The following is a 27,651-nucleotide window of genomic DNA, read 5'->3' on the forward strand; positions in this document are numbered from 1 at the left end:
CCCATCGCTGGTCCCTCCCCCGGCGCGGGCACGTCGGCGCGCGGGGTGGGTGTGACGCAGTTGCCCATGGTAACCGCGGGCCGCGCCGAGGATGGTGAGCGGGGCGGGGGCGAGCGGGGCCGGGCCGGGCCGGGCCGGGGCCGGCGGGGCGGGTGAGGGCCGGACCAGCGCGGCCGGGGCGCCTGGGGCCGCGGATGATCCCCCCGCGGAGCGTGGCGTGATGGGGGCCGGAGGGTCTTTCGGGCCCGGCCGGGCTCGTGGCGGCACGGGCAGGCCTTGGGCCATGAGAGGGGGTGCCAAGGCGGTGGAACCGGGGGGACCGAGGCAGGCTCTGCTTGGTGCTGTCGGGCAGTAGGATAAAAGGCAACGGGCAGAAAGTGATGCACAGGAAATTCCACCTGAATACAAAAAAGAACTTTGGCGTGCGGGTGACCACACACTGGAACAGATTGCGCAGAGTTAGTGGAGTCTCCCGCAGTGGAGATATTCCAGAGCCACCTGGACACGATCCTGTGCCATGTGCTCAAGGATGACCGTGCCTGAGCGGGAGCTTGGAGCAGATGACCGACTGTGGTCCCTTGCAGCCTGAGCCATCCTGTGACACCCACCCAGGGAGTGTGGCTGGCCTGGGCTCTGAGTGCCCGCCTGGGGTGCACCCCTGCCTGCCTGGGTGCTGGGGCTGTGCAGGTTCAGGCACCCATTCAAAGGGATGAGAACAGGGCAAGTGTGGGGCCTCCAGCCGTGGAACTTCCTGGCTGGGGTTGGGGCCCTGGCAGCATGCAGATGTTATGGGGGACACGAAAAAGGGGGTTGAGTCCCAAAAAAGGCAACAGAACTGGTGAAGGGCCTGGAGCACAAGTCCTGTGAGGAGTGGCTGAAGGAGCTGGGATTGTGTAGTCTGAAGAGGAGGAAACTCAGGGCTGACTTTATCACTCTCTAGCTACCTGAAAGGAGGTTGTAGACAGGTGAGGATCGGCCTCTTCTCCCAGGCAGAAGTGACCCAAGTGACAGGACAGGAGGAAATAGCCTCGAGCTGTGCTAGGGGAGGCTTAGACTGGACATTAGGAAGAATTTCTTCACAGAAAGGGTGATTGGACATTGTAAAGGACTGGCCAGGGAGGTGGTTTAATCACCAGCCCTAGAGGTGTTTAGGGAAAGATTGGAAAGATTATACATGGCACTTGGTGCCATGCTCTAGTTGACATGTAAGTGTTCAGTCATAGGTTGGACTTGGTGATCTCAGAGGTCTTTTCCAATCTAATTGATTTTGTGATTCTGTGAATCAGGTCTAGACAGAGGCTGGGAGGCTCAAGGATGCTGTGGGGGGCTCTTTGTTGGGATGGAATCAGCATGCCTGGAGTTGATTCAGTCGAGGTGTGGAAGGTGTGGTGGAGGGCTGGGTACTTGGGAGGGCTGGGGACCAGGATGGCAGTGGCCTGAGGAGGGAAGGAGCAATGGAAGAGCCTGACAAGGATGGAAGGCAGTGCTCAGAGATTGCCTGTGAAGAGTCTGGGAGCAGCTGTGACTCTAAAGCTAGACAACCCAGCCAAGGTGGGAGGAGGCCACCCTGGGACTTGGATCCTGTCTATAGAAATTGAGGGGGCTAGAAGAGAACTTGCTGAGGTGGAAGGGTTGGTTTTTGATACAGAGCCTGAGAAAGGGCTGTGTATCAGTCATGGCAGAGAGAGACTGAAGGGGTTAGGTGTTCAGAGATGTTCAGGACACAGTGCTCCATGGCTGAAATAAAACTGCCAGTTGGGTGGGATGGACAGTCCAGTGAGTCAGTGGGAAAATCCAGTCAGTGTTTGGCTGGCTAGGATAGTTTGCTGGGATGTTGTGTGCTCTGGGGTTTTCTGCCATGGGCTGGCAAGATGAGAGACAGTCTGGGTTCAAAAGAAGAAATAAAAATAAACAGTGGGAATGACTGGAAGTGGAGTTTTGATGTTGATGAGAGAAAGAAAGATCCCAAGGAGAAAAGAAATGTTGGAAGAGAGAAATAAATTGTTTGAGAGGTAGTAGCATGGATTGAAGGCAAAAACTGGGTGTCTTGGGTGGAGGGCAGTGCTGGGAGACAGGTGGGGTGGTGAGGGTGTAGTGTAGTCTAAACTGAGGTTGGAGGAAAGTTAGATAATGGATCAGGGTCATCCAGGTGTTGGAAACAATTTGGGTTAAATGCCAAAGTAGTTGGGGTGGGACAAGTGGGATGCTGGCAAAGTGCAGGGAGGACTAGAAGGAGGGGTTGGAACTGTGGGTGAGGGTGGTGAAAAAGAGCTGCCGTGCATGTGCAGCCACTCATGAGGATGCTGCATGAAGAGAGAGCACAAGCAGAAGGGAATAGCAATGGGGAAGGAGCTTTCCCAAGGGTAAAGCCTTATTTTGTCCAGGAGCCCTGTGGACATAAGTTTGATTCATGCAAGTAGAGGGACTCATGCATAGGAAGAGTTGTAAGCAAGAGCACCAAAGGCAGCTTCTCACCTTCACTGGGTTAATTCTGGCTGCATCCCTACCTGCTGGGTCACAGAGAAGAAGACTGAGATGAAGCCTGTGGGATCTGCTCTGTTTCAGATGAGTTGGTGATGGAGAATGTCACACCAGGCACCAAAGCCATCACAGGATGGACATCTGCTGTAAAGATGAGGGCAGCTGCCTGCAGCAGTGCAGTGCTTTGTGGGACACATTTGGCTTGCAGCTGCCAGATCTGCTCTTCTGCCTTATGGTGTCCTGATAAGCTGGTGTAGTCTGGGATCTGGCTGCTCTTATCCAGGCGCTTTGTGTGCAGAGAGGGTGACTGGGTGTTGGCCAGTGTTCGTGTTATTTGATACAACATTTTACTGCCTCTTTGTCTATTTTACACTTCTTGGAGTTTTTTTTTTTGAGTTATAGTCTCTCAGGCAGGGTGGGTGGCACTTTGGGGTGCCTGGTGGGCTGGGTGGACAGGACAGAGGACTGAAGAGCAATGCACTATCTCTCTAGATTCTCAACTTTCACTAAAACAGAATAATGGTTTGTGGTAGAAACTCTGAAACAGCAGGAAATACATCCAAAGCAGCTATGGCAGCCTGGGGGTATGGGTCAGCAGTCAGAAATCATCCAGACAGCTTGATGTAACAATTTACTGCTTGTCATCTGAACCATGGTAGCTGCCCGTGAGCACGTTCCTGCCATGTCCTGATGGCACTGGGAAGCACTTAAACTCCCCTCAACGACCGCTTGCTCCAACTGCAGTGATAAGAGGGTTAATGCTGAGATTTAAATTATTTCAGTGTTCATCCAAGTGAGTAAGTACGGAGGAGCAATGTCTTCTTCTGCAGAGCATACTAGGATTTCTCACAGCTGTGGGGCAGGGGTGGTGGAAGGTCATAGTTGGAGCACGGCGGGAAGGATGAGCCATAAAACTGCAAAGCATGAGAGATGTGTAGTGCTGAAAGTCTTTGGCACCGTTAAGCAGCATCTGCAGTGGGTGCACGGCAAGGGCGAAGGGAGGCTGCGACATGAAAGGATATGCTGCTTTCCAAAGTTTGGGAAATGCTGCGTAAAGCAGAGCTTGTGGCTTCCTCGTCACAATAATGCTTCCTATTGTCACTGTAATAACAATCTTTACCAAGAGACATGGTATGTTATTCATGGATGCTGGGGCCAGAGGATGGTCAGTGTTTTTCTAAAACCATTGATTGAAGATGACATCATTGTGTCAAAACCAGATTTATCAACGTGTGGCCCTGTTTTATAGTTGAGGAAACTGAGTCACAGAGTGCCTAGCTGACATAAGGCACATCTGGTGAAGAGGATAAAATAACAGCATAGCTAAATGCATAGTCAGTCATCTTTCTCCTGGTCTTGAGCTCATGTTTCTAGGAAAACCAGCATCTATGTCTTGCCTGCTCTAGGCGTACCTCATACTTAGAAATTCTTTATTTTGTCCCTCGTTCCTTGGCAGTAAGGCTCTATTTAAAATGGCCCCATTAAAAATGCTTTCAAGTATTATAAGTGTCTCACTACTTTAGTTTTCAGTACAGTTCAATGTCATGTTTTTTGGTTTGTTTTAGTGATTGCTGTGAGGTTGATATGAGAAATCACCTGCAGATAGGAGAGTATACCAGTCACTTGCCAAGACTTTGAAGTTCTGAAACCAGACAGAGACTGCTGACATTGTCCAGTACTGGGCATTGGCTCTTCTCAGCACAGGGCAAAATACTTCTTTCAAACCTGCTGAAACCAGAACATTTTGATTTTAATTATGAAAAGAGGATTCATGCTGGTATTGGTTTGTGTATCAAACCGGAAAGTGTTGTGTGACCTCTTTGACAGAAAACTACATTAGTAGGTTTGAGCTGGAAAAACTCTGTAGGTGACTTGACTCCATTAAATTTTGGATTTCAATGCAGGAGAGAAAGTCTGCATTGAATGACACCATATGGTGGAGACATGCAGTAAGCAAATGATTTTTTGGGAGTTTTGCCAGAGTAAGAAGTATTGAATAAACTGTGCTCAATAGATTAATTTACTTTGGTTGTATTTTGAAAAAGACTGGATGATTTTATGACCATTAGTGACATTTGCAGTTCTGCAGCCGAAGATAAAGGTAATCAGACGTCATTCTTCAGGGCACCAGCTAATCAGTGCAGTTGTCAGGAAGGACTCCCCTCCTCCAGCTCTGTGTGTGCAGGATTGCACCCTCGATGACAAATGTAGCCTCATATATCCACTGTGAAAGGCAAGATATTTGGCTCAGCTAAGCCCCTCGTCCTTCCCTGTGTCAGCTCCTCCTGTGTGACTTTCTGAAATCATCACGTGTACCCTCTATCTTTAACTTACGCTTTGAAAATGGTGAACTGCTACCATATTGCTTAATAGAAAGTAAATAAATTGGTGCCCAGAGCTGTGCTAGGTGCTGTGCCAGCAGAGCACCGAGGTGCTCCCATGCCATGGAAATACAGTCTGTCTGGGGTGAGAGATAACCAACTGATACGAATAAGTAGAATCCAAGACAGGTTTGAACTTGACCCATTTGTTGCCTAAACCTCATCAAAGATTGTAGGTGTGGCAGAGAAGGAATTAGCAGAAGAATCATGGGCTGGTTTTATGGATATTTTGTGAAGTTTCTCCCACGGTTGTAGGAAAGTCTGAGAATAGAGCTCAGCAGTGCTGGGGAGCTGTGGGGAGACAGGAATTGTCATCTCAGTGGCAAATGTACTTGGCTGAGATGAATCTTGAGGATAAAGTGACTTGTGGTTGCAGTAGTGGGGAAGAGGGCATCTCTGCAGGAGTGTAGAGATGGGGAAGATGTTGTCATAATGGCAGGCTGAGCTGCTGAGCCTTGTGCTCTATTACATCTTGGTGAAGTGAATTGATTCTACCCAAATGTCCACATCTAGTAGATAAGCAATTGGTGGTGACTGAGGGTGGCTTTATTTTAAATTCATTATCTAAGCTTTGTGGCTAATGAAGTTAAACAGAATACATTTACTTCTCTTTCCTAATAAGAATCAAGTGTGCTCTGCAGCAGCTTGTGGGCCACGCTTTTTATCCATGACCCGTGCATCCAGCCCTCAGTACAAGGGAGAATTGTTCTTTCCATTATGGCTTTATATTGCCAATCTGATACAATATTTAAACAGATTATCTCAATGCTCTGTTTGTTCCAAACCAATTTTTGCTTTGGCCTGTAAAGCGAATCTTCCTTTCAGTGGCTTCTGTGGTACAGGATGTAGTTACATGCATCAGCTAGTTGAAGAGACCCATATACAGCATGAATAAACCCACAAAACCCTTAGCTAGGACTATAAATGTCACTGTATTTTTATATATGTAGGATTTTTTTTTTTTTGAGAGAGAGAATAGGATTACTGCATGCAGCTATAATTGAAAGTCCTTTGATAATTTGGTGGGTATTTTAAACCTAGCAATGATATACTTTCATAAAACCACACATCCCTGTTTTCTGAAGGATGCTAATAAGATGGTTAGCTTTGCTTTCATGCTCAATGTGTTCATGAGTGCTCTTACCCATTTAGTTGCATCTTCGAATTTAATGCCCCACTCTGATTTCATAGTAATTGTCAGGAGTCTCTTTTTCTTTATTGTATGTCCCCGCTCACTGTCTGGAAAATACAGTCTCCTCATTGCTGACCCCATCAGTCTGTCTCCTCACGGTGCTTGTAAAGAAAACCCTCTCCACCAAGGACAAAGATGTTTTTAAACAAGTCAATCTGATATAAGACATAGTTTGCTTAACCTAGAGGTGACCAAGAAGCGGATGCTGGCTGACTGTGCCCAGCCTTGAGCTGCTCTGTCTGGCTGCCCTTCTCCAAAGGCTGCACACGCTGCCATGCTGTGCTGTTCATTATCTGAGCAGCATCTGCAGTTCCCTTCTCTGTTACAGATGCCGCAGTCTGCTTAGTTTTGTGCAGCTGACACGCTGCCCTTACACTCCTGTGAGGCGTCTCTGTGGCTCCTCAGCCAGCTCACATCTACCCTGGCCTGCTCAAGACTTGTCCTGCTTCTCACCCCGGACACTCCAGTGAGCAAGTGCCACTGGCCTGGCTGCTATGCAGGCATCCTGGGAATCCTCTCTTCTCACTACTGGCTAAGTCCCAGCATGAGACATTTCTTACCTGCCCTGCTTCAAAAATCTGCTCTTCCTCCTCTGTTGTTTCGGTGCATCCTCTTTGCACCAGATCTTCCCATTTCATGGCTTTTTACCTGACAACTCCCATCAATAACAAGGCACTGCTTTTCTGACTCTCCTCAGCCCATTAGTTTCAGCATTGTGTTTGCCAGCAGAGGAGTGCTTGTCCATCAGTGTGTGTGCAACAGGGGTTGCTTGTCCCACATCGTGGTGGCATGCAGCAGGGAACTCTGCTGAGATATTTTTTCCAGTCTACTAAGCTGTCAGGAAATGCCTTCTGTCTTTCTAGCCAGTGTGCTCACAAGATCAATTAAAAAAAATTAAAAAGAAAAAAAAAGAGATATGCATCTGCACTGGCTTTCTTTAGTTTTAAATCTTTGCTAACTACAGGGAGAATGCTAGATTCATATTTTAAATACTATTTACAAAATAGTAACAGTCACAGAACCAATACTATTGTTTGGCTCTTGATTTAAGTTGTATATACAGACCATGTAACCTATGCTGGCAGCTACTGAAATAAAGTCCACTTCTCTATGTTGGCTTGCTTGTCTTCCAGCCTTTTAAATCAGCTTACTTTATACCTTAGAGAATACTTTTATTTCTATATATATCTTCTCTTCTATTGGCTACCCCGATAATCCTGTGATCAGCCATGCAGCAGTGTCACTTGAGTAGAATATGGAACGATGCTGATCGTTTTCTCATAGGCTGTCATACTAGCCCAGAAATAGCATCCATCTACAATGGGAGAAGCTCTATTAACATTTACAACTGTTCCTCTTCCCGACCCTCGAGAATTGCTCCGTGGTAGATAAGCAATACTTTGTAATACATTTCTTTGCGCTCAGTATTTTGGAGTTGAATTCTGAAATATAAAGGCACCTAATCCTGATCTGCTCTGGGATACACTGCTCTGCTCTTAGCAAGTGGAGCTGTGAATAGGATTAGCATTTCAACAGCTTCTTTTTTTAACTGTGAGCAATAAACTAAAATAATAGGGCCTGATTCAGAGCTCTCCAAAGTCGGCAGTAGTGCTTTGGCTGATGTACATTGGCTTTGGGTCAGGCCCATAAGAATGGGAAATTCAGTGTTTCCCTAGAAAGGAAGGAGAATGTGTGAATTTTAGAGTTCCTGCTCCTGTGGAGTCTGTCCACACTGAGCTGAAATCCACAAATTTACAAGCCAACAAACACAACTGTAAATTTGATGGCAGGTGAAAAGAAAATGTGTTGCTAGTCATGCAGTTAAAACTTGTGCTTTTTAATGATGTCAAGGGCACTTAGGACATGCATATAAACAAGTAACCACTAGAGGTATTTTTGCTGCTGTTCCTTTTCTCTTTCCTCAGACGTGTGGAAGTGCAGACCATCATCAGGGCAGAACATGGGTTGGGCACTGTGGCCAGGGAGATGAGCTGTTGGGCTGGCAGGGCTTGCAGTGACTGGCTGCACTGAACACAGCCGTTTGAATTCATTAGCCATGGGCCCATGGGTGAGAGCCAGCTGTGAGCATCTGGCCCTCAGGGTCCTGCACATGGTGTTACAGGCCTGTACACTTCAACTAAAAGCTGGGGATTTACTGTGCCTGTGCCAGTGCCTGTACTGAGCAGGCATAGCACCCTCTACCAAGCAGAGCCCATTTGTAATTCACAGCTCTTGAGCCGGGCCTGAATTCTCAGTGTTTTACCTGTCTGTCACCTACGAAATAGGTGATACCTTGAGCCTGCTTATTGGGCAGTGAGATTGCAGTTTTGCTGTTGCTTGCACAAGCTCTGAATTTCTGAACCTCAGCTTTCCACAGTGCTTTTTAAAAGCACAGCAACAGTGGCAATCCTGCAGCTTTCTACACATACCTTTTGAACCCAGTTTTACTAACTTCCTTCTCTCCTCCTTGTTTTTTACATATCACACATGTATTTTGAGCTGTAGCTGGTAATTTAACAGAAACCCATTAAATTACTCTGAAATCAAAAATGCTTACAGGGGTGGATCAGATGTCACATGCATTTGAATCTCTGAGCGTTACTAAAAGCTTTAGCATCACGACCTGTAGTGCTGAGTCCTTCCCAAAGCACTCCCACCTGGGAGCAGGGAGGTGAGCAGTCAGAAGCAGCAATTGCAGAATGGCTGAGGTTGGGAGTGGGCAGAAGGACACTGCTGGAGACAGGGGATGCGTTGCAGCGGTGAGAGTTGTACTGCGACGTGCAGCTCTTTATCCTGAGGACAAATTTCTGATTGCCACGATCTGGAAGGCATCGGAGCAACCTTCAAGGCTCAAATAGTCCTTGGCTCTCAGCAGGAATATTTAGAGGGTTTAGTTCCTCATAGCAACAAAGCACTTCAAGACATTTAACTGATTACACCTTGCAGGTTGACAAGAAGCATTTTCTCCATTTTGCTATTGGGAGAACAAAAAGGCTTGAGATATGGGCCCCATGGGCTCAGGTTTCTGCTGATATTTGAAATTTCTTCCTGGCTCTTGGTTTTAGTGGGCTTCAGCAAGGGAATTGTCTTGGAGAGATGGAACAGGAATGCTGAGGGCTTCAGAAGGGGCTGTAGGTGTATTTCTTTCCTGGATTTTCTCAGGTGAATTAGTAGCAAGAGCACCTGTGTCCACAGGCAGGGTCTCAGTGTGGTGTGTGCTTCTTGGGCTCTGAGGAGGAGTCCCTGACATGCGGGGGCTGCAGAATAGTGTGGCAGCGTGCCAAAGACACAGAGGCATTCCTGGTGTCACAGTCTGCTCCTGTGCCCTTGGCTGCAACTGTCCCTCTCCTGTGGGGTGGGGTGGGGTGGGCAGTGAGAGGCAGGTGGAAATTGGGTGATTTGCATCTCTTGGATACCTGCCAGGATCCAGAATATTTTTCCAGCCATTTTAGAGAGGTGCTGGTCTCTGACTGATGGCACTGACAAAAGCTTGGGTGTGCTGCTGTAAGGTACATGTTTGTAAATGAGCTGACCTGCATATTCTGTTTCCTAATCCTGAGTGATACTGTCAGCTCAGAGAGCTGAGCCTGGGTAATGACTGGAATCCACTGTGCTTTTCTTAGTGAGGATGTGTGGTAATCTGAGGTAGTTAAGTGCTACATCCTGAGAATCAGAACTGCACATGCCCCATGGGTTCCGCATGTTTTAGACAGATAAATGGGGTTTGAGATGACCAGGGTAGTTACTATGAGAAGAACCAATGTCAGGTACATAGTAACCTGCAGTTACCTAGGAGGCAAACGAATTAATGGGGTTTTCCCTCTGATAAAGGTAATGAAGAGCTGCAAGGACATGGTGTGCAGTTTCTGCACAGCGAATGCATAGGCACTGTCTCCCTGGCACAGGGAATGCCAAACAGCTGTGTGACAAGAGCAGTGCAGCCGGCAGGGCACCCCACTGCGTGACATTTGTGCTGTCTGAGACCTTGTTGATACTCTGAGATGGAAGAAAATGGGGCAAAGGGAGGAGTGGGAAATGAAATGGGAATAGGGACTGCAGAAAGGTATTCAGGGTGTCTTGGGACCCACCACCAGACAGAATCCATTTCCAGGGAAGAGGGCATAACATTGTGGGGGACGAGAGTTGGAGCGGGAAGTAACAGCTATGGTCTCTCTTGTGCATTTAGGGTTTACTGTCAATCCTGCGCAAACTAAAAAGCACCCCAGACCAGGAGGTGAGAATCCTCCTCTTGGGACTGGATAATGCAGGCAAGACCACGCTCCTGAAACAGCTGGCATCAGAGGACATCAGCCACATCACCCCAACACAGGTGAGGAAGGCCTTTCCTTCTTGAGGCAGTTACTCTGGTCCCACCTGGCACGTAATACAAAGCACTCATGATTCATCAGAGTCTTTCAGTAAAAGGAGGAGCAACTGGAGCCTGGTGCACCATTGAGTTTGTGTCTTTTCTGCCTAAGAGGAGGCTTCCTGAAGGAGCCAGAGAGCTTCAGGCCAGATTGGTCAGGTAGTGCAAAAGTGGATGAGTGCTGTGGAGTTCTGCAAAAGGCTTTGGAGTCATGCTATGATTGCATGGATGAGACTTTGTTCCTGTTGTCCTTGCTAAACAGGGACATGTAGAGTGGATACTGCAGCACTGGACAAACCCTTGTCTGCTTGCATCTTTCACCCAACCAGCTCCAAGGGTTCTGCGTATACCAGTGCTCCTCTCTAATGTCTCTCATGCCCTTTTGTTGAGCTTTGGGGCTGGAGGAGAGGGATAGCTCCCATCAGAAGCACTGCAGCATTGCTCCAGAGGAGGTTGCTAGAGAGCTATGGGAGATGCTCCCCCCCACCCCGTAACTGCCTCCCAAAGCTCCCAGCCTTGGCACCCTAATTCCAAGCCTTGGTCCCCTGGGTGGTGTGGCAGCGTGTTGCCAGCCCACACCACATCCTGTTTTTCTACTTGAATGCACTTTCAGTTGGTGCTCTAATTGATGAAATGGACCCTTCAGACGTGCAGCTGTTGCTCTTTTAAGCCCAGCATTAGCTGTGTCGTGTCGAATTGAGCTGAGACCTCTGGCTTCATATTAGTTGTGACTGTCTACTCAGCTTTCACAAGCTCAATCTTGCTTCTCACAGTGCCCTTGTTTTCTCCTTATCTGCAGCTCTCCCACTTCTTCCTGCACCCACCCTACTGAGCTCTCTCAGGGCACTAACTGCATCATATGTCTCCATAGGCATGACAGCATCAACCCTTGACCCAAGAGCACTGACAAACTGATGGTTTAGCAGCTGCTTTTGCTGGTGCCTGTCCCACAGCTGATCCATCTTTGTGGCTGCCCAGCCCATCTCACTGCACACTGCAGGCATGGGATATATAAGGTGTTAACGTCTGGCTACCAATATGCTCCAGCCATTCAGGTTTATGCTCTGTGTGGCTTTGTTTCTGCTCTTTCCAGGGCTTCAACATCAAAAGTGTACAGTCTCAAGGCTTCAAACTGAACGTATGGGACATAGGCGGACAGAGGAAGATCAGACCATACTGGAGGAACTATTTTGAAAACACTGATATCCTTGTGAGTATTGGCTGCAGCTGAATGCTGTGTTCATGCAATGGCTTTCCAAGGTCTCAGCCAGAAATTCAGAAACAAGTAATGTAATGTCCCAGCCCTCAGCAACACCATTGCCATTGTAACAGGAGTTATTCTGAGCTAAATGGCAAGATTGGTTGAGTGCAGTAAGAAAAATACAGTTATGTTTGCAGAAATTATTCAGTTGCATGTTTTTACTTTCACAGGATGGTGCTGTTTATAGCCAGTTCCTTTCCTCTCATCTCAGTCTCTTTCAAATGAAAGAACATTAATAATGTGTACTTTATCCATCTATAGCTCCTTTCACTGGAGGCTCTGAAGGCCTGTCATGCATTAGTGACTTAAGCATCATGTGTAGAGGTAGGTCAGTATGGTGCCCTTGTTTTATAGGTAGGGAAACTGAGGCATAAGAATTAAATGCTCTGTCTGGCATCAGATTGGAAAGCTTCTGAGTGAGGAACACAGAGAGACCCCTTGTCTTTTTCTCCTTTAGTCATAAGACTGTCTTTTAATGGTTTCGACAACTTAGCTGTAATTACCTTACAATTAGCTACAGATGACCACAATTATATTTACAGTGCAGGACCTTTGTTTTTCCATGCCAGAACAGATTGCCCTGGGATCCTCCAGGTGCTGTCTTGGCTAGTTTCAAAGATCACCTCTAGCATGCAGCCACACATGCCAGGATGAAGGCAGACTGGGGGCTGCTGGCCTCTCTCTGCCCCAAGCACTATTGCCTGTGGGAACAAAGGAACACCAAGGTCTGTAGGCTCCCATGGGAAAGTAGGAAGCTCTCTCAGAAAGACGCCATTCCTCCCTCCTGTCACACACATGCTCAGGAATGTGTCAGGAGCTTCAGTGCACTTGCACGGAAGGATCAGTGCAACTAGGAATAGGGTTCTGTTCACCAAGGCTCGTGTCCAGTTGCTGAACAGCCTGGCTGTGCCTGCAGGCTTAGAAAACATTGTCCAAATGAAGCTGTTGTTTAAATGTGACTAATAAACCCTTGATACGCTCTTTAGCCTGTCTTCAGTTTTGAGCCTTAATTTGGAGTCTAAAGTTCAAGGACAGCCATCACTGCATAAACCCGGTTGGTTGCTTTTGTAAAGAGGAACTGTGAGATTTTCCATGGGGTAAGATCTGGGTTTGAGAAACGAGCAGGACACACACTGTGCTCCTCTGTGGCTGTTGAGGACAGAGACGTGGTGTGGCTGTGAGGTGACTGTGCCCACTGAGCCCAGGCTCTGGCTGTGGGTGGTGGGGAGGCAGTAAGTGTGCAGATCAAGTGCAGCCCTGCAAAGCAACAGCATTGGGATCTCTGCCTGCTGTGGCAGGTGCTCAGGCTGAAGAGGCTGTGCAACCACAAAACAATATCTGGAAGACTCTGCTGGCAAAGACAAAAAACTACACTGGCCTGTGGGCTTCCACCCTTCCTAGTGTGCGCTGCATGGGAGGTGTAGAAATAAAGGTGAATTTGAAGACTGAAGGAGATGAAAGCAGTTGTTTTCCCTGCCCCTCTCTCACCCCAGTTAAAGCAATGTACAGAGAAACCCCTTCTTTTCATATGACTAAGAAAATGGGCAGGTATAAGCAGAATCAGTGGGGAAAGCAGCAGTGTGAATTCAGAGAAATAGCTGGTGCACAGATGGACTTGAGTTCCCCTGGGTGCACTTCATGCTGACACCCAGTCCCAAACTGGGAGATGTTGGCATGTTGGGGCAGTGCTTTGCTATTTCCATACACACCAAAACTGGGATCACGTATATGCTGATGGCTCGCTCTGTCTTCTGCCAGTCCTTACCCCTGTTTTAGCCAGTATTTTTACCCTCTGACAAACCTGGTGCAGATTGTGCATTTACAAATTGAGCCAATTTATCATGCTATTTCTTCATCTAGTCCCACCACTTGCAATTTCTGCCCAACCCATTTTTTCCAGGTTGTGTTTTGGCTTGTTTCTCAAAGGAGGTACCCAGCTTTACAAGAATTTCTTTCTCAAATCTCCATTCTCCAGCCTGGTGTTCCAATTGGTAAGCTGTGTTACCAAGCGCCACAGGCAAAGCCAGGCTCTTGTGTGGCCTTGGCCATAAAAGGAAGTTGGACATGAGATACACTACAGTTCCCAGGACCCCCTGCTTCTCTCTTCCCCTAAACTGCATTGCATAAAGCAGAAAGGACCCTCTAAAGAGTATTAAAAAGCAGGAAGTAATTACAAATTCAAATCCATGCAGGTGCCTTTGAATAAGAGCTTGGTCTTGCATCACACACCTGTGATATTTGGAAGCTTAACGCAGGCAAATAAGGTGTGGATATCTGGCTGATTGCATATTCAGACAGGCACCTGCAGCTATTTGGCACAGTGCTTGCTGGTTTGGAAGTAGGCACTCGGCACATGCTTTCTCTGTGCTGTGCTTTTGTGGCTTTTGCCCCAAGCACTGTTGTATCTAGTTCTCATCTTGCAAAACAGCTCCCTAGTGAGGAATGAGAGGTGCAGGAGAAAGCCTGGCTGGATGGGACCCAGAGCTATTCCTTCCCAGTTAGAGAAGCACTGTAATATGGAAGATGCTGCCTTCCAGTTCACAAGCAGCACTCGACCATTGCATTCATGTGTTGTGGACTTCCCCAGAGATGTCCCGAGGGAGGACAGATGACGGTCCAGTCTCACCCCAGAACACACCTGCCAGCCCTGCAGCTTCTTCCTTTCTTTTGCTCTGTGTTTCCTACCCTAAATGGGATGCATAGGGGTGGATGCTTGGTAGGGGCGGGGAGGACGTGTGTAGCTGATCCAGTATTGGTGCACGTGCTTGGGATCACGCTGCGGGGAGAGGCCCGTGTGTCGTGCCCACAGGCTGGTCCCCATCACGCGGCACTGGGTGCGTGCTCTGCTGACGCATCCCCACGCAGCTGCGTCCAGCCCTGCCGCGTGTCCCCCAGCCCCTGTCAGCGCACATCAGCCCCAAGTGATCTGCAGAGCGCCTGGGAGGTTGCTGGGTTACCTCCTCAGGCCTCGCATACAGATTTTCCTGCTGTGTGTTTGGTCCCATTTCAAACAACTCAAATGCTGCTCATTAAGAGTATCTATCGTTTAATAGATATTGCTGCTAGAGATCTTCCCTTCTCCTACTATTTGATCAAAATTATCCTGGAAGCATGGAATCTTATGCTGAGACTGCCTGCAAGGATGCCATTTATCTTGATGGCAGGGTGCTGTGCTCATCTATTCCCTGAAAACCAGGCTGACACTTGCTCCCTGTAAGCCACCAAAGAGCATGCAGATGACATGCTAGCAGCTTCAATCACTACTGATGGGGAATGGCAGCAACTGGAAGCAAAATGCTCAGTGTTTGTCACAGTCCTATTCCTGTCTGCTATCCCAGCATCCTTCCTCAAAAACCTTCATGTATCAAGCAGTGAAAAAGGGATACCAGCCTAATTCTTGCCTGCATGTTGTACTGAGGTTCCCCATTTTTTTAGATGGCAGCTGAAGATGGAGTCTTGCAGGCTCCAGCCCTCATACCCAACCACCCTCTCCAAGAGGCTGCAATAGGATTGCCTGATAGAGGCAAACTCAATGTCCCCAACACATTCATGTGTCCCCTGAGTGGCATTGTGTGCCTTGGTGGCTTATTGAGGAGGTGATGCTAGAGGGCAGCACGGCACAGTCACACCAGGCCAGTGTTTGTACACTTTGCTAGGGTGAAAGGCCATGTCTAGCTCCCCAGGTTTTGCCCTCCTATGCTCAGCTTCAGCTTGTAACAATAAGTTTGAAACAGTACCAGCAGACTCCTGTTCTCTTCAGATAATATATGCTATGGTGATGGTGACAGCATCCCCAGTACTGCTGCCAGCTCCTTTCTGATTCTGCCCACATGGTTGTCCACTCCCCCAGCATTAAAAGAGGTGGTTCCTCTCCTTTCAGAACATCATGAAGTTTTGTCAACATTTGCTGCAAATAATAGCAAGGATCTTTTTGGCCAAAAGCATAATTAGTAGGTTCAGCTCACTTGAGCACATACTACTGTGTAAGAGTGTCTTCTGGGAAGAGTAACTTTTCCTGTCATTTCTTTTTTCAGATCTATGTCATTGACAGTGCAGATAGGAAGAGGTTTGAAGAAACAGGTCAGGTAAGTTACTTAAGCCCAGCTTCCTTTGAAGTAACTCAGTGCTTCTGAGTGCCCCTTGCTCACAAAAGTTAGGAAGAAGATTTTGTTGTTTATGAAGTAAATTTGCATTTCAATAGACTTGCCTTTCAACATCAATACAGATTATTTTGGTAGATGTGAAACAAGGAAAATAGGTAGCCTAATTCTGTTTAAATAGAACACTGTTCATTAAAGTTATACAATAATAGCAAATGGAGCCTAATACTGAAAGCACAAACTTCTCTAAGTCCTTTAAACCTTGCCAAACCAAGACCCTGAGGAATCCTATTTTCTTATTTACGAAGCTGAAATGGAAATCATATTGACTTGATTGTCTTTTGGATGTAATTGTAAAAAAAGCTAAGAACTTTCTAACTAATACTGGCCAGAAAATAAGATTTCCGTTTTACAAAGTTCTGATGTTTTGTAACATTTTTTGTTTTAGGTTGGAACAAAAATAGGGCTTTTAAACTTTGTTGTGTAAAATTCTGAAAGTGACAGTGTCCCAAAATAGCTAGCAATATATTTACCCCATAGAAATGGGAGATGTAGATTAAAGCCTTCTGTTCTGCCTGATTTGAAGGAGATACTTGATCTTTTGCCTCTCAAGTCTCATGGAAACACCCCAACAGCAGAACTGTTGGTTGTTCTAGGGGTGGGGGAATCTTTGCTGGAGCTATTTAATTTTATATCAGTAATTAAATATTCATTGGGCAAAAGAGATGGAAAGGAAGCAGCAGCTTAGATCACTTGCCTGAGTCAGGCGGAGCCAACCTAAACCCCTCCTCATATTTCCGCAAACACTTTTGGTTTCAATAAATCAGCCATGTCAGATGAAAGACCTATTTTGTTGAAAAATTCCCAGCCAGTTCTGTTTATAACTCCATCCTCTCATCCTGGCTTCCAAACCAAACATTTCTCTTGGGGGGATGGAGTTGTATTTCCACTGCAGTTTAGCATCTCCCTGACTGCACTTGTTTAATCCAGAAGTTTCTATTCAGTGGATAAAAGATGTTAGAACGTTATCTGAGACCATGAGACCTTTCCAGCTAAATAAGGAGGCCACAAAAATCTCCCATACTCATCTGTCTGCAATGCCAGCAGTCCCTACAGGTTCATGTTCTGCTGAGTTTGTCATATGTTCCCATAGGGAAGTGACTTGAGACTGAGTGCTGGTTTCACATGAGACCATTGCACAACCTAGGCATGAAGTATTTCTACCACCATTGATCCACTGCAGATTCAGATTTGAGCTATTCAAAAATCTTTTTGAGTCAACCAGTTTTGAATGAACAAACCTATTTTTCAAGATGCCATCCAATGTCTGCATCTGGAGCCAAAATTCAGCTATTAAGGCTCATCTAGCTTGTCTTCAGTTAACCAATGCCTTCAAAAGTATCAGCACTTTCCTGTGGGAGGGAGATTTCCATTTTGGTGGGGGGGTGATGGGAGTGGGGAAGTCCTCTCCTTTTTAAATTGCAGTGATTAAGACTTCAAACAACCCCTTGAAACTCATGATTAGCAAAGATATCAGGGCCAGTGTCAATGGTTGCTCAGGTACAAATCAGGTCAGTCAGGCAGTAACTTAAGACGGATTCCTCATACTGCCAATTTACATGTTGTTTTTTTGCTGTTTCATCAGTTTTGGTCTCCTGGGATCAGAGACTGGTAAAACACAGAGTTGTAGCCTTTAAGGCAACTGCTAATTTCAGACCAAAATGAAGATTTTTCTAACCTGTAATTGGAAGAAATAGCTTTTGAACCTTGGGCAGAGATGATTGTATACATTTTTGCTCTCTTATAATAAGATCTAGGTTTCACTGGAACACACTCTTCTAGCATTTGCCCTAAATATATTTCTAATTAGAGACAAGCATTGGTGGTTGAAGGTTTTCTTCCCTTCCCTCTCACCATCTTCCCCCCACCCCACTCCCTTGTAAATGATACAGGAGCTGGCTGAGCTTTTGGATGAAGAAAAGCTTAGCGGAGTCCCCGTGCTCATATTCGCTAACAAGCAGGATTTGCTGACGGCTGCCCCTGCATCGGAGATTGCCGAGGGACTGAACCTGCACACAATCCGGGACAGAGTCTGGCAGATCCAGTCTTGTTCAGCTCTTTCGGGAGAGGGAGTACAGGTGAGGCCCTGCAGAAGGCTTGCTGTGCCAGCAGGCCATCTGTAAGAGATTGTTGATCTGCAGGGTGGGGCTGGAGCAGCCTCACCGATGAGGGTCAGCACAGCCGAAGCCTTGCAGTGCAAAATGTGGGGGTTGGGTGTCTTGGGTTCTGTGCAAGGGGAAGGGAGAGCTGGGGGCCCTTGGGCTCCCTTCATCCCTGGTAAAAGGGAGAGTGATTGCCTCCCCACCCAGGAGCCCTTAGCTGGCCCAGATGAAGACATTGATTTCTTTTAAAGAGACTGCTGTCAGGTTAATCATTCTCACAAAACAAATTGTCTTTTACTATTAACCCTTTGACTGGTACGAGTGTGCACTCTAGAAATCTGATTTACCTTTGCTACTGATGTCATTTGGCATTTTACTAAACCCAGGCACCAGGGAGAAAAACAGATCAATTTTTCTGATGCAGAGAAATGCAAGAGTTGCACATGGAGCAACAACCACTTCTAGTGTCAGCACGTGGGGCAGCAAAAACACACCGAGGGGCCTGCACTGTGTCCCTGTGCTGAACTGTAACAGTTGTGTCTTGGGCTCCTATGCTGTAGTCAGTTCCTGCAGTATAGTAGCTCTTTGTAATGTAAATGGGACCTAGGTTTGTTTATTTCACTCTTAGATTTTCCTGAATTAATGAGGTATTTGCAAAGCTCGAAATCTGAGTACTCCCTTCACTGATATTTAAAGAAACAGAATGGTGAAGACATTTATCTTCACTGCAGTTTCAGTAAAACCTTATTTGCAGATGCTAGAGAGCAGTTCAGGATAGTGAGATCTCAAGCTGAGTATGAAGAGTCACAGAAGCAGCCCTCCATGCTGAGTGGGCAGTAAAATGGCAGATGAAATTCAGCCTTGACAAGTGCAAAATAATGCACATGAGAAACAACAATCCTAATTATACGACGATGGACTCAAAATTAGCTGCCATTACTCAGAAGCAGATCCTTGGGAACAGAGCTCATCCAAGGCCAGAGAGGAAAATTCAAACACTGGACAATTACAAGAAAGCAAAGAAGAAACATCTTTTCTAGCAGGTTAAAGTCATCATGAGCCCATACCTTGAACATGACCTCAATTTCTGTCTCTGCCATATTTACAAAGGTTTTAGTAGTAATAGTAGAATCATAAAGTCCAACAAAAAATTAGGTAGAAGGGTCTTCAGAAGATCTTCAGGCCAGCTTCAGTTTAAAGCAGGGATAGCTGTGAGTCTAGAGGAGGTTGCTGAGAGTCTTTTCCAGTCAAGTTATAAGTATCTCTAAGCATGTAAATTCCACATCCTCTCTAGGTAGCCTCTTCTAGGCTCTTAACTACCCTAATCAAAAACAAATATGGTCCACATATCTACTTAGAATTAGGAGAGATTTGAGTATCCTCTGTCAGGAGTGATCAGCAGCACAGAATGGTATCTGTATACAGGGATAATAAATTAGGACTAGCAGTTTGTAAGAGTGAGGACAGAGAGTGGGAACATCTTCAGGATTTATAAAATAAAGTATAAAAATATCAGATAGACTGTATGCTATTTTTACATTGCTAGAGGAAGAGTGTTCCTAATGAAATAATCAGAAAATGGTTTAAAAAAAAAATAAGTGCTTCTTTGCAAGTGGCATAATTAAATTCTGGATCTCATTGGCACAGGATGTTGGGGAGACCAAAGGTATCAGAAAAAAAATGGTATCAGAAAAATACTTAAATGAATTTCTGAAGAAGGGATGTGCAAGCAATCACTTACAAGTAAGATCTGCAGGCAGCTTTTGACTGAGGAACAGCTTGGGCCATGAACTGGGAGTGAAGAACAGAGTAAGGCAAATCCTGTTCCTACATGGTCTTTCCCCTGGCATCCAGAAAGAGAATGCTGGTCTGGATGAACCATTGGTCTGACCTAGTACAGCAGTTCTGATTTAAAATTCTCAACCTGGTTTTTAGACCTGAATGTAGTAGGTGGTGTTCTCTAAAGGGCCTGTAGTTAGCTAAGCTACAAATTCAGCTACACTGTAGCCAGTGTTGTAAAGGGCTTCAGCGCTAATCTCTGCTCTGAAGTTTCCAGTCCAAAGAAATCTGACCAGGAAAACGAGGCTGCGGTTGACAGGGTTTCAGGCAAACATAGGTCACCTTCCTACCCCCTTCGGGCCCTTCTAGGTTTTGGAAGTCCAAGGGAGTTCTCCAGCTGCAAAGGGGCAGTAAAGAGACAGATGAAATTCAGAGATCCAGAGATGTGTGTTGGATGTGGAAGAAGTAAATGATACAAAGTGTCACTTTTTGTTCTTGAGCTTTGAAATATGCTTCCTTCTCAGGCAGATTTGTGGGCTCCCTGGAGTGGGCTGCACACTTCTCCACTGGCAGCACCTTCTTACTGTGCCTCCTCCCTGAAGCACAGCACAACCCTAATCATCCAGTAATGCAAAATACTCAGCCCAATATCCTCTGCCAGGGAAATGAAATCTGCTTCTGCATTCACTTCCAGAAAACAGAAGACCAGAACTAAATAAAAGTATTTGCAGGCCTATGTATTTTGTTCATCGTGCTTATCTAGTCAAATTAGTTTAGATGCAGGCCAGATAACATCCCGCTTTGTTGTAGTTGGTCTCATTGCCCTAAATACTGCAGCTTATTCCATAAATGATTATTGCAGAAAAGTCAGGAAGGTTGCAAACTCTCTATAGCTTATAGAAGAAGAGCCCCTACATTTCTCTTCACCCATAACTTCAGCTCTGTCAAATCAGACAGCAAGAATGTAAAGCACTCCCTTTCCTTGCAAATGGAACAAAATGTTTGGGGAGATGGCTTTTAAACTAAACCCAGATCAGCCTAGGAAAAAATGGTGTCTTCAGTCTTGAAACGTTAAGAAGAGTTCAAACTTTAGAAGAATCAAAGAACTTGTTTAAAGAGTGAGATTAGGAAAGTTGTTTTTGAGGATTGTGGTACACCAGGGCCACAGGTACCAGAGGCTCAGAACAGGAGCTCTCCATGTGGTTAAATCTCAGGTCACTGCTTTAAGGACTTTGTTGAGAAATGACAATGAGTGGCAGCAAAATAAATGGAGATGGGGAAGCATCAGGTGTTCAGAATGAAAGCCAAGGCATGCCAACCATCGCAGGTGATGGAATGTATTAGCTGGAGTAGAATTGGAGACATTGCTGACGGATCTTGCAAGGAAGAGTGGTGGCATATCTTGTGCTGAGCACATGGAGGAACAGAGTTCATATGGGAAGATGTTTGTGATAGCTTGAAAGAAGAGCAATGAGCAAAAATAAATAATGCTGATACATGAAGGAGAAAGTTTGAAGGTCATTTAATTAGTTTAGCAGCTAGCACCATCGTGTATAGAACTGGGTAGTTAAGACTGGGGATTTCAAGGTTAATGAGATTAGATTATGGTTAATAGAATGATATAAATTTAGAGAATTTAACTATTATTTGAAATAGGTTATTTAATAAAACTGTTAATTAAGGGGGGAATCCATATAGTCATCTTCCCTTTTTAAATTAACCATTAGAGACTCTGGAAAAGGGGCCTAGCAGTGTCCTGAGCAGGCTCAGAAGAGAGGTGACTGGGTTAACTGGAAACTCCATGTAGTGTCTCTAGATGCCAGCTGGCAGCCCCTGTTATGCCAGCTGAAGACTTCATTACCTCCTGACTGTAACTGTGGGCAGCACTTGTCTTGTTAATCAGACTTCATGGTGCCATCGAGGCTTTTTCAAGCAAAATGTCTGCTTGGGTCTGATCTTATCCTCAGCCCCAGTTAAAAAGCAGGAAAGCCTTTTCTCCTTGCCACAGCCAGCTGGGCTCTGCTGCTGGAATGGAGTACTGACCAGCCTACACCGAGACCTCAGCAAGTGAGGGAGGTGATTACTGATAACAGCAGAGGAACACAAGGGAACTGTTGCCTCACAGTCTCTCTCTCGTGCCACGTAGGCTCTCGTGGGGTATTTGTGACCAGATCTCAAATTGTAGCCCTTGGTGTGCAAAAGCTGTGTACATTCCACCCTGGCCAGCCAGGGCTGGTGTGAAAGCAAACAGGACCCCTCTGCTTTCCTGCCTCCTCTCTTGCTGAGGTGTTATTTAGGGGCCAGGGTGTGATATTAAATATGACTCAAGGCTTGGGACCGATGTGTGCTCTGCAGCTTGTTTGTTGTCTGAAGCAAGATTCTCCAATCAAGGCAGCAGGAGTTCAGCCTGCCCCAAGGAGCTGTCCTCCAGAATGATGATGCAGCGTATTGTGTCCGGAGTCTCCCAAACATAATGACCGTCTGGAGACCATTAAAAGCCAGTGAAACTGAGAGTAGCCACTAAACTTTTCCAGTTTATGCCAGAGCCCATCTGGCCCAAAGGACTGTGGGAAGGGCTGAGCCTCTGTCTCTTTCCTGGCTGTTTCAACCTAGTTGAGAATGAAGCCCGAGACCTAAGTTATGTCTATGCTGCAATTCAACACTTTCATAAGGTCAAGATTCAGAGCAGGACCATCCCTGGTGGGTACCACATACCAGTGTGGTATCTGCAGAGCTTAGTTTAGTCTTAGCCAGGAAAGGCTGGATGGGGTTCTCCCACATCTTAACAAGGTTCTGGAGCTATTTGTAAATATGATTTATAACCAGTTTTGATGACTGCAACTCTCTGGGATAGGCAGAGCCTGTGCATGTTGAGGAAAAGCAACCATGTTTCCAGATTACAGGGCAGTGTCTTCTGATTTTTAAGTAGGGTAAGGAGGGAGTCTACAGGGATACAAGGTCTCGGTGGACAAGAAAATAAGCTTTCACCCAGGCAAAAACCAATGGATAATGTACTGGCAGGAGCCTGTAAGAGCCTGGCTGTGCAGAGGGAGAAGAAAGTAACAGTTAAAATAACGCATACCAAAAATGCTAGAGATTGAGAATTTTGCACTTGCCTGACCCAATTTGTTATGGCAGACAGAGGATTACATGAAAGGATTAAGCTTTTCTGTCCTTAAGGTCACATTAGGGGTCACAAGTTTGTGGCCTTGCCTGATCCCAGGCTTGCAGGGGAGCAGAAATCGCGAGGCTTTTTATGGGGTGGAAAGGACTTGTTCGCTGTGTTTGAAGTCAGATTACTTCACTCCCATAGCCACAAAGCTGATAATGCAGAGAATAAGCAAGCAGTGGGCTAATCTTAAGCAGGACTTTTTATTTCTCCCAGGGAAGGCTCTACCAGTACTTTCCCAAAGGGCGTTGGAGTACAACTCCCTTGGCACAATAGCAGATGGGACTGCAGCAAGGCGGGGTTGTGTGAGCAGCATTTCTCTGCAAGGAGCATTATCCTCTTCCCTGGGGTTCTCTCTCTGCTTTGGTAAAGTTTACTAGCTGCTTGTTAAGGAGCTAAGAGAGGCAAAGCTGAAAGATCTGAAATCTTTCCCTGGCTAAGTTTTCCCAGGGTTGACTTGAGGCTGGAATACTAATATTGTATCCGCCTCAGTCCTCAGAGTACCTGCCAATGTCTCTGTGTCTCAACAAAGCAGCACAAGGACATCTATCAAGATCTAAATGTTACTGTAGGGATTATACTTTCTTCACAGAACCATCTTTTAAACATGCAGATATAGGGACAGAGTGTGCAGGGACAAAGGATGACAACAGTTGACTCCTTGAGGACTTGACTCTTTCAAGCACTGTTTCCTCCTTCCCATGTGCCTTTCCCATAGCAGCTCTTTGTGTTTGTAGCAGCTTCCCTGGATTTCTTTATCTTGCCAATGCTCTGTCCTGCTTCACACCATAGGCAGAAAAACTGCAAATGTACCTTTTAGGTTTTTTTTGCTTTCCATTGCATTTGGTATTCTCCAAAGCATCTGGGGACACTGCAGAACAACACCCCCCCCTCAAAAAAAAAGTTGCACCAGAATCTGTAGATATAGCTGAGGAAGGCATCTCACATACACCTTTCTGATACAGCTGAACATGTTAATTTTCCCTTCATCACTGTCAGGCAGGGGGATATTTACAATTAAATGTGATTTTTCCTGTCAATTAACTCATGCCAGAAGAGAGTTTTTAAAATCTATTCCTGCTTTAAAAGTTTGGTGACCTACTTACGTATTTCAAGCGTGTTTGGAGTTCACCTTTCCTCTTGCATTTTGCTATGTCATTCTCTTGCCCTCGTTAAATGCTTCATGCAGCCAGGCTCCCAGCCATGGTAAATCCCATCATAAACTCTGCTTTATGACCCTCGCTGCGCTGGTGCTGCAATGGTCTGCCTTTCTCCTTGCCGAGCTCCCCAATGGCAGCAGGCAGTGTTTTAATCACTGTGAATTCAGGTTGTGGTCAGATTAGGTAGAAGATAGGATGCGTGTTTGTTGTTTTGCAGTGATGTATTGTTTCTGGGATTACTGTGCTGAATAGCAGAGGGTGTCAGCTGATATTTATTACTTTAAGCTGTCTCAGCTGTTCTGGTTCAGCAAATAAACCTACATTCAAAATGAATGAGGAGCTCTGCTTGCCTTGTATGCCATGATGTGTGCAAATGTGATTATTGCTTCCAAGGCAGGGGAAGCTGAAATCATTGTGGGAGCATTTTTAGTTATTTATTTATTTTTACTCTTTGCAGGCAATCATGCAGATTTCTAAAGCACACAATCAAGTCAAAGGCTTGACACCTCTCCTTCCAGCCCCATTGTTAAGCCCTGGCATTCCTCATGCTGGGAATCACTCGCTCCCTCTCTCTCTAAAGTGATAAGCTCTAAACCATCCTATTGATTGCTTAAGGCATTACATGTTTTACACCTAGGTTATCAGTGTTATTGAAAGGGGAAGACACAAAGCTACCAGGCCTTAAAATGAATCTACCACTCATCTTTTCCCATTTGCTCAGAGGATTTCAGACAATTTGTTTTACACTGATCTCTGCTGGGGAGATAAATAAATGAAACTGGAGGCACCAACCCTCCCCAAGGTTAGAGTTAGAAGTGTTATTAGTGTAGGCCTCATGTGCACCCCAGCACAAACTGGGCTCACTTATTCTTTATTTAACACAGCAACAAAGGCTGATTTCAAAAGTTGCTGCTCCCCTTCAGATAAGGAGTGTCACATAGCGCAGTTATCAAGGTGAATTGGTATTTTCAAGTGAGAACCTCTCTGCTTCTGATTAAGCCCTGAGGACTCCCTCTCTTCTCTCTTAACTCTTTAGCTCCCCTCTGACATGGCCACCACCTTTGTGGCTGAGGGACAACACAGAGGCACAGCAGTGAGTGTCAGCTCACGCAAAGGGCTTGCTGTACTCTGCCTTGGGCTACCTATCTTTGGAGAAGCTGAGGTCCTTGGCAGCCTTTTGGCAGTCTGGGAACAAGGGAATAGGAAATCAGCAACACTGCTACAATGGGGCTACCAGTGACATTTGCCCAAAAGCTCTGACCTTTCTAAGGGTCTAATTAAAGTTGTTGTGGTAGTTATACAAAAATGACCACTGAACATAATGCAGTGAAATCCCTCAACTCTGAACTCTGAGGTGATATTTGCCTGACTTCCAAACACAAAGATGTGCTGCTTCTCTCCCATCCCCAAAACCCTACCTTTTGCCTTCAGCCTCCCTATCTGCAGAGTTACCTTGTAGACAGGATAGAGGTAAGGGATTTGCTGGGACACAAATATGAGGAGACTGTGCATCTTGCACTCCATTGTGCACATCTCCTAATGGGTAAGTGCCAGGAGCCGATGAAGTGTTGCTTTGGCTTTCAATGGCATATCCCATTCTGGGATCTCAGCAATAAACTCACAAATCGGGTATTCACAGCACAAGTGTTGCTGTCCTGCTTGCACTGGCCAGAGAGGTCACCACACATTTTTACAGAGATACCTTAAGGAGTAAATCAGCCTCTTAAAACATGACCACATAGCTTCTCACTGAAGCCCTGTGGGATCCCTGAGGGCCCATTTTCTGTGGGGGCCCTGAGGAACAGGGAGCAGGGTTCAGGTCTGGTTATTGCAGTGACTTTCATGGATCTGGATTTCAAGGCTTGCAGATGAACAGAGAATTAGAGCTGTTTTCTTAACAGGGTACTGACTGTATAACAAACAGTGTCCTAAAATCCAATCTCAAAGATAAGACGGCTTGCCCAAGATTACACAAATCATCTGTAGCCAAACCTGGAACAGGGCCTTCATCTGCCACTGACATACCTTGACTGCAAAGTGATCCTTCCTCTTAGGACCTACACATAGTGATGTGATGAGATGATGATACTTTCTTATGGTCAGATGAAAGATTTAATAATGTCTGTGTGACAACATCTACCAAGCAAGGAAGCACTTATTTTTTTTAACCCACAGTGGTTTTGGGGACAGAAGGGCAGGCAGGGGGCCAATGAGGAGGCAGAACATGATGCTTGCAGGATGGTGGTGGGGTGGGCTTGGGGGATTCCTCCTCCTGTCGCTTGACTAACATTACCTTTCTCTGTCTGAAGGACGGCATGAACTGGGTGTGCAAAAATGTCAGTACTAAGAAGAAGTAAAGCGTTCTGAGCTGCATGGAAATGGAGGAGCGGTGGGAGCAGAATTCTAGCCTGAAAACACTAATTTGCTGCTTTCTGACCAAATGTTTTTCCATCTGTGCACAGCTACAGCTGTTAAAAGGAAAAAAAAAAAAAAAGAGAGAGAGAAAAGGGAGCAACATTGGTTTAAACCTCCTGCTGGATTTGGAACTTGACCTGCTCTTTAGTATCATTTTTTTTATCCCAATAAAGGAATTACATATTTCCTCCCTATGCATAAGTAGTATTAAATGTCTGATTAGCAAGCAGGTTTGTAAGCAGAAGCAAGACTGATTCATTGTGGAGCAGAGGGAGTGGTGAGTTACTCTAGTGGCTTAGATGCATAGGAGCTGCCCTAATAGGCGCGGTTGCTGAGGACGCGCTCGGGCATCAGTCACAGCTTCCCCTCAGTGACAGATAAAATGCAGTTGTGTTACCAATTGTGGGTAGTTTCTTAAAATAAAGCTGCTAAGGAGTCATTTGTGTAACAAGGGTAGAAGACTTCCACATATTCCTATAGCCATAAAAGAGGAGTTTGATGATAACGAGGCACTGTTGCATTGCGACACCGCTGTAGAAGGGAGAGAAGGGTTATATGTGTATAATTGAAGCTCTTTACAGCTGGAATAATGCAGGATGAGCGTGCCTAGGGCTTTTCTCGCAGCTGAAGGAGAATTTAGCCCAGCATTTCACCTTGAGCCAGCAAAAATGTTGTTCCTCCGTTCAATAAGTTCCATATGTGAGATTAGTCTTGATGTTGAACAATCCCTGTTGATTTTCCCTTGATGTTAAGGCAACTCTGCAGGAAAATGCAATTAAGTCCATGATTACTTTCTAGAATGAGATATCAGGTCCCAGGTTTCCTTCTTTGAAATGTGCAAAATGTATTCTACCCCACCACCTCAGCATTCCTTGCCTGGCTCTTCCAGGGACTTAGGGGACTGCCCCATGGCAGGCTGGCTGTCCAATGCCTGAGGTCCCCCAGCCTGGTGCTGGCTGTGGATTGCCCGGGTGGAGGGTGAGGATCCTGGTGACGGCAGATGGGAAGTGCTCTGTAAAACGAGCATTCATTCATTCTTCCCCATGCCGGCTTCCCTTTAAAAGGACACAGTTGCTGAAATAGGAAAGAGAATGTGATTTCCACCTCCTCCTCCCCAATTCAAATCTAGCCCCAGACTGACAAGGGAGCAGCAGCGATTAGCACGCCAAAGTAGCCATGTCCTGC

General features: G+C 46.0%; 1 protein-coding gene across 2 annotated transcripts; it reads left to right on the forward strand.

Annotated features, from left to right (window-relative positions):
- The first annotated feature begins 5 nt into the window (after positions 1-5).
- ARL3 (ADP ribosylation factor like GTPase 3) lies at positions 6-26,529 on the forward strand. Of its 2 annotated transcripts, none has more exons than XM_041461179.1 (6): positions 6-94; positions 10,241-10,384; positions 11,514-11,630; positions 15,716-15,766; positions 17,734-17,919; positions 26,361-26,529. In XM_041461179.1, exons 1-6 carry the CDS (start codon positions 92-94, stop codon positions 26,406-26,408), a joined length of 549 nt encoding a protein of 182 aa, XP_041317113.1. In that variant the 5' UTR covers positions 6-91; the 3' UTR covers positions 26,409-26,529. The 2 variants fall into 2 exon arrangements, with proteins under 2 accessions (XP_041317113.1, XP_041317112.1); XM_041461178.1 differs by lacking the exon at positions 26,361-26,529 and adding an exon at positions 20,247-20,773.
- Positions 26,530-27,651: the final 1,122 nt, after the last annotated feature.

Source organism: Pyrgilauda ruficollis, unplaced genomic scaffold (assembly GCF_017590135.1).
Source record: "Pyrgilauda ruficollis isolate IOZ18807 unplaced genomic scaffold, ASM1759013v1 scaffold15, whole genome shotgun sequence".
NCBI classification, from domain to species: Eukaryota; Metazoa; Chordata; class Aves; order Passeriformes; family Passeridae; genus Pyrgilauda; species Pyrgilauda ruficollis.

Coding starts and splice junctions, on each gene's coding strand:
- ARL3 (XM_041461178.1), top strand. Junction 10,385..11,513: donor GCCACATCACCCCAACACAG/GTGAGGAAGGCC, acceptor TGCTCTTTCCAG/GGCTTCAACATCAAAAGTGT. Junction 15,767..17,733: donor GGTTTGAAGAAACAGGTCAG/GTAAGTTACTTA, acceptor TAAATGATACAG/GAGCTGGCTGAGCTTTTGGA.